The sequence below is a fragment of the Protopterus annectens genome, chromosome 11.part0 (genome assembly GCF_019279795.1).
Source record: "Protopterus annectens isolate FY-2018-M chromosome 11.part0, PAN1.0, whole genome shotgun sequence".
NCBI classification, from domain to species: domain Eukaryota; kingdom Metazoa; phylum Chordata; order Ceratodontiformes; family Protopteridae; genus Protopterus; species Protopterus annectens.
Window position 1 is genome coordinate 520,570,054 of NC_056745.1, and position 16,238 is coordinate 520,586,291.

The window sequence follows — 16,238 nt, forward strand, 5'->3', positions numbered from 1 at the left end:
ACTGGATGATATGCTTGAACTAAAAGAACTAATATGGCAATTGGAAACCAGTGCAGCTGGGATCTGGGGTTTGAACAATATGGTCTCGATCAGTAGTGTTTTAAAATTAAAAGCATCATATTTTACGTGATACATTTAGACTATCCGCGGTGGTGGTGCTGCGGTAGCGTTGTCGCCTCATAGTAAGACGCTATCCGGTTCGACTCTCAGCTAGAGCGTCTTCTGCGTGGAGACGTGTGAATGGGCGTTCCTTCGTTGAAGGTTGTGTGTCAGGGCTGGCAACTCGGTACGTAAAAATCAACTGCCAATCATTAGCGGACCGGAGTTCCGCTGTGGTGACCCCTAACTGGGAAAAGCCGAAAAACACAACAACAACAACAGTATGTATCTTTAATATGTTGGCTGTAGGAATGTTGTATATTGTTGTTTGTGGCGGGTTTTGTTAAATATATATATTTTTTTGTATTTAATTGAGATGGTTGATTAATTAGCCAATAGATTTGTCTGATTTCTATTGAATCTAGGAAAGCATTGTTTGTTTATATATATATATATATATATATATATATATATATATATATATACATATCTATATCTATATATATATATATATATATATATATATGTGTGTGTGTTTTGTTTGTTCTCTCCACTGTAACTGTTTATGTGCCGCATACCACTGTAAAAACATGTCTCCTGTAATTTGTGTGTATACTGATCATGTCTAAATAACTAAATGTGTCTGTAATTTTTCTTTGTGGAGCTTTTCTCCCCGGGCCTCTGCTGAAAAAGGGCCTTTTCGGCTCAGTCAGACACCCCCAGTTAACAAATGTAAAAAAAAAAAAAAAAAAATATATATATTTATATTTATATATATATATATATATTTATATTTATATATATATATATATATATATATATATATATATATATATATAGTTCCCCTTTACAATCCCGAAATACTGAAAGCTTGAATTTCAGTATCTTGGGACCGTAAAGGTGAAAATGAAAAATATCGAAAGTGCATAAGCGTGGATTCGAATATCTCGAATCCGCGCTTATGCACTGCAACAACGGGATGGGAAGTGTTTGGCTGGGATGTTTTACGGAAGTGAAGGTAAGTGAGTGTATGTGAGTGTTATTGTAAGTTGTGCGTGTGGGGTAGGGTAGGGAGGTGACAGTATGAGTGTGAGTGTTGGATGTGTTTGTGTGGTGTGTGTGTGTATGTGTGTGTGAGGGAGTGTGGAATGTCTGCATGTGAGTAATGCATTTCTTAACTGTTAGTGCGATCTCAGAGTTGGTATATATAAATAGGGGTGTGTGTGGGGGGTGCAGGGGGGCTTGCCCCCCTGCGTAGATGTAGTGTAGGATTGTGTTGTTTATGTGTTGTGGGTTGAATAGTGTGTGTGTTGTGTGGTGTATGGTTTGTGAATGTTCGGGATTTTTTTTTTCGTGTTTGTGTGTTTCGGGTTTGTGGGCTGTTCGACTTTATAGTTTCGAGATACTGAAAGTCGAGCTTTCAGTATTTCGAGATTATAAAGAGGAAATGTATATATACATACATATATATATATATATATATATATATATATATATATATATATATATATATATATATATAGGTACCAAATGACTTTTTGTTCTGTTGTGAAGACGTCCATTTACCAGGACAAAAATGCTAAACTCATGTATTAAAAGAGTCTGTTCTTCACCTTTTTGCCTGCCGTTTTATTATTTTATCCTTGTTGTAATAGAAACCAGGCATCAGGGATGAAGAAATTCTACTTCAAGGATTTAATATTAACAGGCCTGGCAGAAAAAAAAAAAGAGAGAAAAGGGTGCTACTCTCATCTGCCCTACAGATCTAGGGCTGCCACTTTTCAACAACGAAATACCAAAATTTGGTAATGCTGAAATATTAATAACTTTTCTTAAATTAAACAAGTACAAAGGCCTGTGTATTATTGCATGTTACATTCCTCTAAGTAATCCGTGGTGGTGCAGCGGGAGAGTTGTTGCCTCACAGCAAGAGGTTCGATTCTCGGCTGGAGTGCAGGTAGTGCCTTCTGTGTGGAGTCTGCATGTCCTCCCCATGGTTGGGTGGGCTTCGAAAGACATGTGAAATGGGCGTGCCTTCGTTGAAGGTTGAACGTCGAACTGGCACCTCGGTGTTTGTGAAAAATCTACTGCCAATCATTAGCGGACCGGAGTTCCACTGTGGCGACACCTAACCGGGAAAAAGCCAGAAGACACAACAACATTCCTCTAAGTAATAACCTTCCCATAACTGAGGTCATTCTCTCTTGGGTAATAAGTCATATTGGTCATGATACTCTCATTTTAGGATACTTAATTATAAAGCTGGTCAGCCCTGGATATGGCATCTCCCTCTTCTTTAGTAATTTTTTTGGGCTTTTTGCAACTAAATAGCTCCATTAGATATTATAAATCTGCTAACAAGAATATTATCCTTAACTGAATTCTAATCTTCCATTCCAAGAACATAATTCAGGCTGAAATTTTACTAGACACCCTGAGTGATCATCAGCCTACACGTGCTGTCAGGACCTGCAGAAGTTCCAAAAATTAACACTGCAGTCTAGTAAGAAAGCTCCCTAGGCTTAACAGAGATACATCCAGATGTGCACTAGGACTTTGCAGCTGGAACCAATTTAAAATTCGGCCACCAAACAGAGCTACAAAAAAATTAACTGAAATCTTTCTCAGCATATTAAATCAACCTGCCCTTAATAAACCAATAAATGAGACAAAGGGATGACCTGTGGCCGACCTGGCAAGCCAATAAGGTACTACCAAATGATGTACAGTACTGATATTTACATAGTCTTACAAAAGGAGAAATAAACTCAGATAGGAAAAAATGTGCAGCAATCTCAAGAGAAAAAAAAAAAACTGAGTACTTTTGGTCTAATATCAACAAAGTGATGTAGATTTGGCAAAACAACATAACCTAATCCATTACCATGTCAGTCTAACACAACTGCTGCTTGTAACATCCCAGGCTGCGTTCTACATGAACTGCAGAATGAACTGGCATCCCACCTAAGCACCATGTTCATTCATAGCCTCATCTCAGGCTTTATGCCCACTGAATGGTGCACAGCGACGGTTATCCCACTCCGCAAAAGGGGAGCCACCACAGACCCCAGGAACTACCGTCCCATTAGCTTAACGATCCTGGTCTGCAAGGCCATGGAATGTATCATCATGGATCTTATAAACAAAGACACTGGTAATCTCCAAATTCTGGACCCCACCCAGTTCGGGTGTGTAAAAGGCAGATCATGTCTCCTAAACTTGATAGACTTCTTTGAAGCAGTCATCAAAGCCATAGACAAGGTTCACACAGCCTATCTAGATCTCGCCAAGGCTTTTGACGCCATCCTCCACTCTGGAATTATAGATAAGCTCACTAAACTAGGTATAAATCCGTATGTCACAAGATGAGTTGCCAACTGGCTCACTGACAGAACCCACACTGTGAAAGTAGCAGACTCCAAATCCGACTTCAGACCAGTGACAAGTGGAGTACCACAGGGTTCAGTCCTGGGTCCTCTACTGTTTGGTGTCTACTTTTCTGAAGTACAGGCTAACAGAGAAGGTCTTTGGCTAACGAAGTTCACAGATGACTGCAAACTAGGAGCCATAATCGATACTCCTAACGATGTGGACATCCTACAAAAGGGACGCACGGAGACAGATGCCTGGTGTCAAAGCCATGGCCTCATGCTTAATGCCAAAAAGTGCATTGTCATCCCCTTTGGTAAAAACTCCATACCCATGAGCTACCACATAGGCAGTAGTCTACTTAACACCGAAAGTGTGATAAGAGACCTTGGGACACAGGTGGACAGTAGTCCCTCCTTTGATAATCACATCGCCACAGTAGTCAGGAAATCCTTCTACGTGGCACACCTCATCACAAAAGGTTTCTCATCCAGGAAAAAAGAGGTCATTGTTCCCCTCTATTCGTCACTCACTAGACCCATTATAGAGTACAACGCCCCTTTTGGTATGTACCTCACAAGACATCTACAACAACTGGAAATGCCCCAGAAATACCTCACAAAGAGGATTACCGGCTTCAAACAGATGCCCTACACAGACCATCTCAAAAAACTTCAGCTTTACTCCATCGCATATCGCCTACTCAGAGGCAAACTCTGCCTAACATACAAAGTTATGTGAAACCCAGAGCTGTTGGACATGCTCCACTTAAAGAAATCCCAATCCCTCCGAGCTACATGCTCTAGGGTCCTAAACCTTGTCACCACAATAAACAGAACATGCTGGAGGGGTAGATTCCTGTCCCAGAGGCTTCCCATACTGTGGAACCAACTACCTATCTATATCAAACAAAGCTCCTCATTAGCACTCTTCAAGAAAAATCTTGATGATTGGATGGGAAATAGGAAATTCACCCCGGGGATCACCTCTGTGGCTCTGCTCAACAGGGACACAGGAAAATAATTTTCTTGGGTTGCGAACGCCAGGGTACCTTTTTGGCTAGGCTTATATAGGCCCTAGGGCCAATAGCCTAGTACCTACCTGTGAACTTATAACTTCAATTCACAGTTAACAGTACCCACCAAAGGTAGAAGGAAGCACCAGTTTATTTAACACTAGATACAATCCACATACGTTTTCATTGATAAAAAACTTCATCAGAATAAACATACCACTCACTTGTGATCCAGATATACCCTGTCAGGTTAAAACCTATTCAATGTAAAGCAAAATGAAAAAAAACATTACATATATATATATATATATATATATATATATATATATATATATATATATATATATAATATATATATATATATATATATATATTTATTGAAATGGGACATCCACATGTACTTTTATTTTTATTTTTTATGCTATTATTATTGTTTTATTTGCCGTTACTGTTCATATTCAGTATGTTTTTATAGAAGAAGTTTTTAGCTAGGTATTTATAATACTTTTACTATGAACCAGTTGTTTCTAGTTTTAATGTCAGTTAATTATTAAATGTGATTCATCTAATTACGTCAATTTAAACACCAGCATTAACTATATGAAATTGTTGTTTGCAGCTGCTGAAAGGGAAATACAGTGTTTATCTCTTTCTATCAGAACATTATACGGTGAGTTGCTATCCCTTTTTGATAGTGCCACTTTGGACATTTATTTTGTGGAGACTTTAGATTCAGTCTCCACATATGAGCGCAAACTAAGTAAATAAAAAATGAAGAAAGTGGAGAGAGACCGGAAGGTTTTCTCACTTGGTAACATCTTTTCTTGGCCAAAGTTCGTAGATTCAAATTCTGAGCATGCGTGCACATCATCTAGAAGGTTTGACGAGCCACAGGAGTTACCAGCTGGTGAAAGGGAGGTTCGGAGACAGAGCACCGTCGAGGAAGAAGCAGAAGTGGGTACGGCTTTATTGCAGACTACTGCGAGCGATTCCACAGTCCTGAATGGGGTGATACAAGTCGCTTCAGCACAACCAAGTGATAGAGGCAACAGAACTGGAGCGAGACCGAAAATGCTTTTAACAGCACAAGTGCATCAGTCAGCTGACTCTGGTGTACCTATTGGCTTACAACAGAATGTTGTTGGCATCCACCCTTTAGTGCAACAAAAACTCTGCTTTCCCCTACCTGTGAGAGACTTGGAATCAAGGACCAGGGGGAGAAGCAGAAGTCGGCAAAAAAGAAAATTTGAGGGGCAGACGACTGGATTGGGCAACATCAAGAAGGACTTCTTTCACAAGAAGGCTTCATTTGGAACTTATCTAGTTATGTACTTTCCAATAAAGAAATGAACATTTTGCAGAAAGGACTTTCGTTTATACCAAGTAGGTATTCTAACATTACTGAAGTTATCTTTGACATCAAAAAGTTTTGTAGGGATTTAACACTTAAATTGATATTTAATGGTAATGATACACAGACTAATTTATTCAAGAAACCTAGCTGTTATGTACCACCAGTGAATCCGCTGATACATGCCTTTGAAACCATGTGTATACAGGATGTGTATAGATCACAAAATGTTAGAAATATAAGTTATAATAATGGTTTTAGGAAAAATAATCTCAGTAGGAGTGAACGGATGGTCTTAGTACAGTTGCAGAAAAATACAGACATAGTGATTAGGCCCGCTGATAAGGGCGGACCTATTGTCATCATGGATGCTGGTAAAAATGAATATACTATGTTTAATATGTTATGTGATACCAGATTCTATACGAAGATTAATCGTTTGAAGATTGATAAAATGGTGCATCAGATTAAATTGAAATTAGACATACTGTTGATTGAGGGTTCTATAACTAAGGAGATATGTGGCTACTTTCTTATATAACATCCTGTTGTCCCCAGTGTACAGGGATTACCTAAAATTCACAAAGATAAAACCTGTCCACCAATGAGACCGATAGTCTTTGGGAGAGGGTGGTCTACGGAGTCTATCTCCATATATATAGAGAACATTTTGAGACCCCTACTCAATGAAGTGCAACAGGTACTAAGAGACACTGAACATTTTCTAACTGATCTATTTGAACACATGGAAGTATTTAATGAAGGGGCCAGTTACATCTTGGTCACTGTGGACGTAGTATCACTTTTTTCCATGATCCCGAACGATTTGGGCATTAATAGTATAGAGAAGTTTCTTAGGACTCATTCTAATTTTGACGCCAGACAGGTCAAACTTATTAAGAACTTACTTGAAATAGTGCTGTGTTTGTAATGTATTCCTATTTGTGGATGAGTTTTACTGGCAGAACAATGGCGTAGTTATGGGCACTTTGTGTGCCAATAGCTACACCAGTGCAGTAATGGCGGTATGGGAATCTGAATACATGCTAAGAGGTCCTTTCAGCAAACACATCTCTCTTTTCAGAAGGTTTGTAGATGACCTGTTTATTGTGTGGAGTGGAACTAGGCAAGAGCTAACTGAGTTTATACAGTATGTTAATGAAAGCACTGCATTTTTAAGGTTCACGTTTACATACTCTGATAAGGTAATACATTTTTTGGATGTGACAGTATTGGTAGACGAGGACAATAGATTGTATACGAAGCAGTACAGGAAATCATGCCAAGTAATAACTTACTGTCCTATGACAGTATGCACCCCCCTACATTTTTAAGAGTGTGGTGAGGAATCAGGCTTTCAGAGCCTCTAGACTTAATGGGAGGGACTCTTGATTTCTTGAAGTGCACTGAAGGCATCACTAAAGAACTGATAGAGAGAGGCTATGATGGTCAGTTGGTGAAGAACAGTATAGAAGAGGTAGCTAAACTTAGAGATTCAGTGTCACAACCATATTTTTCTAAGAGGCATGTCAACAGGAAAGTGAGTATTGCTAGTGGTAAGGGGACCTTTAGGGTACCCTTGTATTATTCGTCTGATGTACCGACGTATATGGGCATAGTTAGGAAAAACTTGGTAATTTTGACCTCTCATAAGGGTGTCAGTAATATTATAGAACAGGAACCCCAATTTTTGTTTAGAAATGAGTTGTCACTTAAGAGACAGTTATGTTTCCCAAGAAGTAAGTTTAATGCCCCAGAATGTGAAGGTATAGGCATTGTCATTTTTGTGGCTACTTGGATACTAGTTCTAAGTTTATAAATCCAGATGAGAAAAGGCAGTATAATTTTAAGGTTTCGGCTACATGTAACACCAAACATGTTGTATATCTTGCACACTGTTTGAAATGTTTAAGATTTTATGTTGATAAAACTGACAGAGTACTTAAAGATCGGATTAGGGAACATGTATACCACTTTCATAGAAAGGATGGAGTCAGTGCACTTTTCAAACATGTCAGTGACACTGATGATGAACACACTTTTAAATTTCTTGTAATAGGGAGGGTACATGAAAGTATTAGAGGTGGTGATGTCCGTAACAAGACAGAGGCCTTAGAGGCTAAATGGATTGTAAGGCTTAAGGCAGATAGTGGACATGGCCTGAATGACTATGTACCTCTAAAACCTATACTAAAGAAAAGATCCTTCTTTAGATGAATTTTTGTGTATATATTTCCCTGTGTTTATTTGAATGGAACTGTTAGCTTTTTATATATGAATTTCTTTATATGAAATTATTTTAAGTATACTACTAATATTTTAACAAGAGTGTATTTATATTATGCATATATATATTTTGAATATAAATGTATTTATTGTTTTAAATATTTAGGCCATGTGACTATTCAACAACATGTGATTAGTGCTTTTAGAGTATAAAATGAAGGTTAAGATGCAATACAATCACATCTGATGAAGTGGGGTACACACCTATGAAAGCGCTTATGTTTTTTATTCTGTGGTTTGTTCTACAATAAATAATCTTTATACTGGAACCTGCAGCCTACTCCTGGTCCTTCTTTGGTTTATACACATTTGGATTTTATTGGCTTCTTGGACCTAGAGACCTGCTTTTGGTGGTAGCCGTTTTTTTTACTATTATTTTTAGATTAACTTTTGAACCTTTCAATAAATATTATTGTGCATTGTAAAAGGCATACACTTTGAGTAAGTCAGTTGCAATGAACCTTGTATTTTAGTTTAACTTGCTGTGTGGAGTGTCAGGGATGGGGGATCAATGGCAGCATTATTTTCTCATTATGTTATCAGATGCACTTGTTTAGTACTCCATGTTCTCTTTCTCGTATAACTTTGCATCACACATTGCCGTATAAAAATAAGGCCCATTCCAGACATTGAAGGTATTTATGCTAGATATCCTGAGGCACTAAAGTTATTAAAATATATATTTGTAATATTTTATCTACCCTCTCTGATGCTCTTTCTTCATCACTCCCAGACAATTTTCAGACATATCTCCTAGAATTTGGTGACCATCATGAGGGGGTCTCTCATTCCAATAGTTCAAATTATTAGGTGACGGCAGAGAGAACGGCAAGGACTTTGCTGCAGCACCATCCTTTACTGCCAGAAGTTTTGTGAATGTTCCTACCCCCCCCCCCCCAAAAAAAAAAAAAAAATGGACCTGATGTCTTTGGCTACTCACTTTCTTCTTCCCCAACTGGATTCTCCTGTATCTTTACCTGCATTTGAAACAGTGTCACTAGCAGTGCAGTCAGAACATTATCCTTCTGTGACACAGAGCCATGTCAGATTTTGTTTTTACTGTATAACCGGTACAGAAGCTTGCATATCTACTTTCAGTAGGGTTGCCACCTTTTCATCCTTCCATTTTCTGACAAATTAGCCACACCCTCTGCAGAATGAAAGCACATCCCTTGCCTCAGGGTAGACACACTCTGTTTAGCAAGCCACACCCAGAAGTACTGGTTTTTAAATGCCATACACAGTGACTACATGGGCAGCCTTAGATGATATGAAGTCATAGACAAAGTGTTCCATGGCACTCCTGCTATCTACTGTCACCCTGACATTCGCCCCAGTGCTCTTCTGTTTTCCTCTCATTCTTGCCTCCACATACTACCTGCTTTTGTTTTGTTTTGTTTTACTAAAGATTGTCATCCTTGTCAGCTTTTTCCTACATCCTTCAACACATTCTAAATGGCCAAGAGTATACTGTAATAAGTATCAAGGACAGAATTTAATTAAACTGGGAGTTTGAGGACCACAGGGCCACCAGAAGTTATTAGGTTCTAAATGAGGCAAGGTGAATTTTAGAGATTGTTTCCACAACCTTTAGCTCAATAATGGCCTGAACAGAATCATGACTTAGGAAAGTAAGTATTTTCTTTTTGCTTTCAAGAAGAAATAAGTTTTGTTCAAGCTTTATTTTCAAGGATGATGACACAGTAGTTTCCAATAAACTGAGTAGCATTTACAGACAAACTGAGAAGAAAACACTTGTGAGGGCACATAAATCTATCAGGGATGACTGCCTTCCTCCTTCCCCGCCTCTAAAAATGTAGTCAATTTCTGTCTACCCTTCCGGTGTTAAATTAGGATGGAAGTGAAAGGACAAATAGTCATAGTCATATTTCAAGTTGCTGCTGTCATACAGCTATACAACATAATGCCTTGGCCTAACTACAAGAAGCAGACACCTTCACTGTACCTCTCTGAAGTCAAACTTGGATGAAAGTGAGAACAAACAGAGCACAGCAATATATTCCAACATATTGCAGCCAATTGTACAGATACAGCATGCCTCCTTTCCCCTACACCTATTTGATATACATCTGATTTCAGTTGTGAAGAAAGTGGAAGAAATAACAATCACAGTAATTCATTCCAACTTGTTGCTCTTACACAGTACATTGGCCCTAGAAAAATTATAGTGATCCTCTATACACACATATCAAAGCTGTGATTTTGAATAAAGTTAAAAAATAATGTCCATTCTATCTCCAGATGTTTGACTGGATAGAACTTTAGAGAAATAATGACCACAGAATCCCTGGCCACCACACAAACTACAGTGATGTCCTTGCCCACCTCTGTGTGAGGTCAGTTTTAGACTAGGTGGGACCCACAGCAAAGGACCCTGCTAAGCCACTTGTACAGCCAGGAGTGACTGCCCACAAAAGCTCTGAGTATTCTGGGATGCATTCTATGCCATATTTTTTCCACTACACCAGAGGTCTATGTACTCATCCACCAGTATTAATTTTGACACACACATTACCCCTGATAAACCAGTGTTATCACAGTATAGACACACACAGAACATCAGTCCACCTATGGTACGGTTTTTGGGGTATTGGAGGAATCTAGAGCACCTGAATAAAACCCATACAAAGACAGGAAGGGCATGCAGATTCCACAAAGATGGAGCCACAGCCAAGGAGTCAGGGAGATAAGCACTATGATATGGCAGTACTACTCACTGTACCCCTGTACCAATGATAGGTTCCCTTCCCTCACAGCTAGCTCAGACCACCAAAGATCGACACTACTGTATGCAGTGCTGATGTTTAACTGTGATAAAAGTGAAATAAATTATAGCCGACTTGTTGCTCTTATATACATGTATATACACAACCACCAACACACGCAAACATAAAAGTATAAGTCACAGTAAGGTTTGTTTTTACACTGCATTTCAATGCAGATAAAAAATCCATATGAAACAGTATACATTTTAGGAAGCATACTTTAGCATACCTCTCATCTGTCCCTAATTTTGACTCAGATTTTAACTCTATCCCTCTTAATCACTCCTAAAACTGGTGACTTTTAGAGAAAAGGTGGTTAATTGCACTTCATTAATAAGTAAAGGCAATTACAGACTTCTTTTACTCCAGAAAATGTAAATTAATTCACATTCCCTTATTCTATCAGTGTTCCAAGTTAATAGTACTAATATTTTAAAAGTGTCCTTGATTATTTCTGGATTTGTGCCTGATATATTTAGAGCTATGTACCTCAGAAATGTATTATCTCTCAAAATGATTCAAAATATCTTTTAGGAGCTCACAGTAACTGGATTTCTTAACAGATATCTTGATTTCTAAATTTCCTGACAGAGACCCCGATTTCCTGACTGTCAGGAAAATTTCCTGACTGGTGGCAACCCTATCTTTTACCGCTTTTCCATTTCTCTAATCAGTTGTCAGATTCATAAAAATATATTTTTTCTAAACAGTTTAAGGTAGGTTGGGTTCACAAACTAGTTGTATTGTTTTTGTAATATAGTGAGGGTATTCTCTATAAAGGGACTGCTGAATATATTTAATAGTCTGTATAGAAGTTATTTAATGGTCTTTATAGAACAGTGCACATTTTTTTCATTGACACTCATCTCAGAAATGGATAGTGCAAGCTGTGTGGAAAGTGGCTGCACTATTGCTAGTGATGTATGTGGCCATAATTCATATATGAGGTCATACTCATAAGCATGACAGGCATGTTGATGCGTGATAATGTGAATGTCCTTGAGTGTCATGATCTTTAAGTGGGCGAGACGTCCTTCTAGCATTTACCTTCATAATGCCAGTTGTGTGGACAGAGTGGATGCAAGCATACAGATGCATACTTAGCACATGAAAATCTGTTATGTTGTTTTTATGTGTTTTGTACCTCATTACATTTGGAACCAATTGAAAGAGTAGAGTCCAAGCACCTTTATAATGGCTGTGTTGGTTACTTCTACTCCCCTGTCTCCCACAGTGCAGCAGAGATTAATGAGAAACAGTGTGCATGGGCTTCAGATACTGGTTTAATATGGCAAATTCTATTTTATTTTCTTTAAAATAATTTTAAAAAGATCCTTCATTTGAGGTAACAGTAAGTTTTGTAAGGATTTAGGAAATAGAAATAACATTTTCTATTTATGATAAAGTAGTACATTTATTAATGGACTTCTGTAGTCTTTGTCATGCTGAATGATGAACAATTTTGCTACCTTACCATATATTTGAGTTTCCCATTGTGTCACTCAAAGCAGAAAGTTTTATTTCAAGAGCTTTGTTTTTAACTGATTTTTTTTTTAATTTTTTGATAGGGATTGTGGTATTTGGAATTAACCGCCCACAAGCTAAAAACGCAATTAGTAGAGATCTTGTAAAACTGGTAAGTCATCAGTGCAAGCAATGTGCACATTTTTAAGGAATAAAATCAGTGTAAAATATAAGAGAATGTTTCTTCTTCTTTCAGATGTCTGAAGCCATGTCTGCAGTGAAAACTAATAAAAATGTCCGAACAGTTTTACTCCGGAGTGAAGTGCCTGGTATATTCTGTGCAGGTATTGATAAATAAATGAAAGAACAGCAAAGCAGAAACTTTTCTAAAGTTGTTTTTTTTTACATTTTGGAGATGAATACTATAAAAGGAGTCTTTGTTCGCACAGTTTTTATCTATTTTCTGTGAGTCATCAGCATTCCAGCAGTGTGTTACCCTTACCTAGTTGCATAAGGAACTAGATCAGGTAAATAAAAGGTCATGTATCTGTTTACAGTATCTTCATTTGTAGTAGATTGAAAATGCTTTTCTTGCTTCCTTTTCTTAAACTGTACTTGACAACAATTTGGCAGACATACTTCCTTTTGTTTGCACTGAGATCCCATTTCTTGCAGGTATAAAATTAGCATTTAATTCAGCTTACAGAATGTAATGCTGTGTTCAAATTGTGTTGAGATCTTTTTGAGCTCTTCGGAGAAAAAAAGGCTAAATATTGATCAGTTGTAGAAAAATGAGATCCATATATCTGTGTTTGAGATGACTAGGCTTATTAAATGTAGGCAGGGATATGCAATCCATGGCCGTAGTGAACAGAGCAACACCCAGACCTTCATAAATTTAGACACAGACAAGCAGTTTGTGATACTGGTGAAAAGAACAGCACTTTGGTCTTCTTTAGGTTACGCAGGATCCTGCGCAATCTGTAGCGCTGCTGAAAAACACAGCAATCTGTGCTTCTTTACACAGGGGTAGGCAACCCATGGCACTAGTTAAGAGCAGCACTCAAGTGTCTTTTGTTTGACACTGCAGTGCGAAGCAGCAGAAGTGGGTGCCATGATGAGCGATATAACAGCCTTGCTGTTTTTTTTTTCTTTTGTATACAAACTTAGACAAATGCAGTGGCTTAGTAATGGTAAATATAGTCATGGTTTTTAAACTATATATTGTCCTAGTATCACTCCCACCTTAGTTTATTTGCAGGACACTTTTGCAGGAGTGGAAGTTACCATTTTTGGCACTCTGAAAAAATCTGGTCTTTGGTGTTGAATGTGTTTTCTGTGATACAACATTGTTTTGAAGTGCTGTTAATCTTTGCTTCTTTTGTCAGGATTCAGAGTTATGCAAACTAGTTGTAGATGGTGTATTAACATTTTAGGTATATAAGGAAGATGTACTTGAATAGTGCTTCTCAATGTTGCAAGAAATTGGTTTAGCAAATACTTGTATTTTAAAAGTCAGACTCCACTGGTATAACCAGTGCTGTGGTAGAGCTGTTGACAAAATTCACCTAGTATTTTTGTCTAAAGGAGATGCTGGCGTTTGTTGTATGTATAATTATGCAGTTGTCCAGTCATGACATCATAAGAACTTTAACAGTGTTCAGACCAATTGGCTGACGAGGAACTCTGATAATGACAGTATACCATGTCTGGATGTGTGTTATGTAAGGATTTGCTTTGAAGTTCAGTCATTTGGCCTTCACCCTTGTGACTGGATTGCACTAAGTCTCAGAATAACCACTCCCAAACATGTTATATGTTGCTGTAACAGTATTTTTAAGTAAGTTAGTGTGAATGACTGTATTGAAGAATGGACAACGTTCTTCTGAGTCTGAGCAGGTCTGTAAGTCTGCAGCTCTTAAACTGCTAGAGTAACATTAAAACATGTTCCTAATGCAATGTCTGACATTTTGAAGTAAAAAAAAAGTTTAGTTTGCTCTTGGTCTGACCTATGGCAGTTCTGTGAAATCCATAGTATTACCATCTACAAGCAATCACAATAACCTGTCTGCCTATTTATAAGTAACAGTCTGTACTACACAGGTGCAAATGAAAGGTTAATATTGGTGGCCCAGGATAGTGTACTATGTGCTCTGGTTTACAAAGTCCATTAAACATGTGGGAGAAACAGACAAATGCAGGTTTTGTAAAACAGAACTGGAAACTGTCGCACATCTTGTTGCTGGGTGTGATACACTAATGGCAGAAGGCCTGTATACTGAAAGGCATAATAATGTGGCAAGATCGTTGCGTTGGCATTGTGCAAACAAATATTGAAGTAGCTGAGAAGCACTGGAAATGAGAGCCACAAAGCATTATAGAGAATGATGAAGCTTATATCACAAGGGATCATCCCTTACCCAGCAGTTCAAAAAATAGATGCAAGAAAAACAGATGTAGTAGTCCATAAAAAGAAGACAAAAGTAGCATTGATCCTTTAATTTGCTACACCCAATGATTACAGTGTCTTACCTACAGAGAGAGACAAAGTCGTAAAATACCAGAATTTGCAGGCAGAAATGAGGGCAGTCTAGAAGAAGGATACCCCGACAGTTCCTATAGTAGTAAGAGCAGTGGGTCTCATAAAAAAGAATTTACAGTCACATTTAGACATGCTACTGATGCATGTAACTCCATATGAATTGCAGGAGGAGTCATTTATGGGCATATTGCAGGTGGTGCGAAGAGCACCTTTGGATATCATGAAGATTGAAACAATACTAATTTCATGAGTTTAATCATATTTTGACTTAGGAATGCGGTCCATTTCCATCATGGTACTAGAAACTCAAAAGACCTGGAGAAATTAAAGTGCATCACAGTGGTTGTCTTATTTATCATTTATTTATTTTATTAGCTGGCAGTTTTTATTAAAGCCTGGAGAAGAAAAGCTCCAACCTTACAAAATTCCAGCATAACAGTGTCACATACATTCTATAGAAAGGTACCGCTGCAGTCCATAATAATAAGAATGTCATATCTGGGTATTTACTAGTAGCACTTTTCGGTATGGTAAGCATCAGAAATTAGTTTAAGAATGAACTAAAGAAACCTCACATTGAATGCAGTGACCTGCTTTGATTTTGAAAATATCATCTGTGCTGTTCAGCAAAACGGATAAATATTAATCAGCTGGAGAAAGGTGAGATATGAATGCCTGTGTTTGAACCCCTATACCTGTCAAGGACTTGGCTTCACAAGTTTAGAATTTCTTTGTTTTATATATTATCTGCTCTGCTATTAATCAGAGCATCCTCTTCCAGAATTCAGAGCTTAAGAAATGAGATATAGCTGGTATGTTAGCATTTTAAGCATACAAGGAAGGTATAAATATCAGAAAATATGCTGGTATAAAAGGCCAAGTAAATAGTACTTCTCTCTTGTTCTCACAGATAGTCATGCACAAAATCCACCACACACAAGCAGATAGAGTGGACACGAATAAAGCTTTAATTGCAAGTAAGCGCTTTCACCCGTAGGCTTCTTCAGACTTTCATTCCTAACTGTAGCAAAGCAGTTTAAATACACAGTTATGCAATGTTATTGGTTAATTAGACACAAATTAAAAACGGCTTCAAGCGCTGCATTAAATTACATAAAATACATAAAACACATGATTAGAACCATTGGAATCAGTTATTCAAAAAAATAATGTAAAATTAATATATTTATAATATGCAGTTAAAAAGTATGTATATGTATACATATTTATAAGATGTCATAAGAGCACATACTGATAATAATAAATACATATGTTCTTATATAAGAGTAAAGACATGACCCAATGAATAAAATGCTAAATAAGCAT

General features: G+C 37.6%; 1 protein-coding gene across 1 annotated transcript in view; it reads left to right on the forward strand.

The window, feature by feature from the left end:
• Nucleotides 1-16,238, forward strand: part of AUH (AU RNA binding methylglutaconyl-CoA hydratase) — a 1,941,763-nt gene that overhangs the window by 58,968 nt on the left and 1,866,557 nt on the right. Inside the window, exons 2-3 of the mRNA XM_044088029.1 lie at nt 12,475-12,542; nt 12,627-12,714. Coding sequence (XP_043943964.1) covers nt 12,475-12,542; nt 12,627-12,714 — 156 coding nt within the window. The remainder of the gene's footprint in view (nt 1-12,474; nt 12,543-12,626; nt 12,715-16,238) is intronic.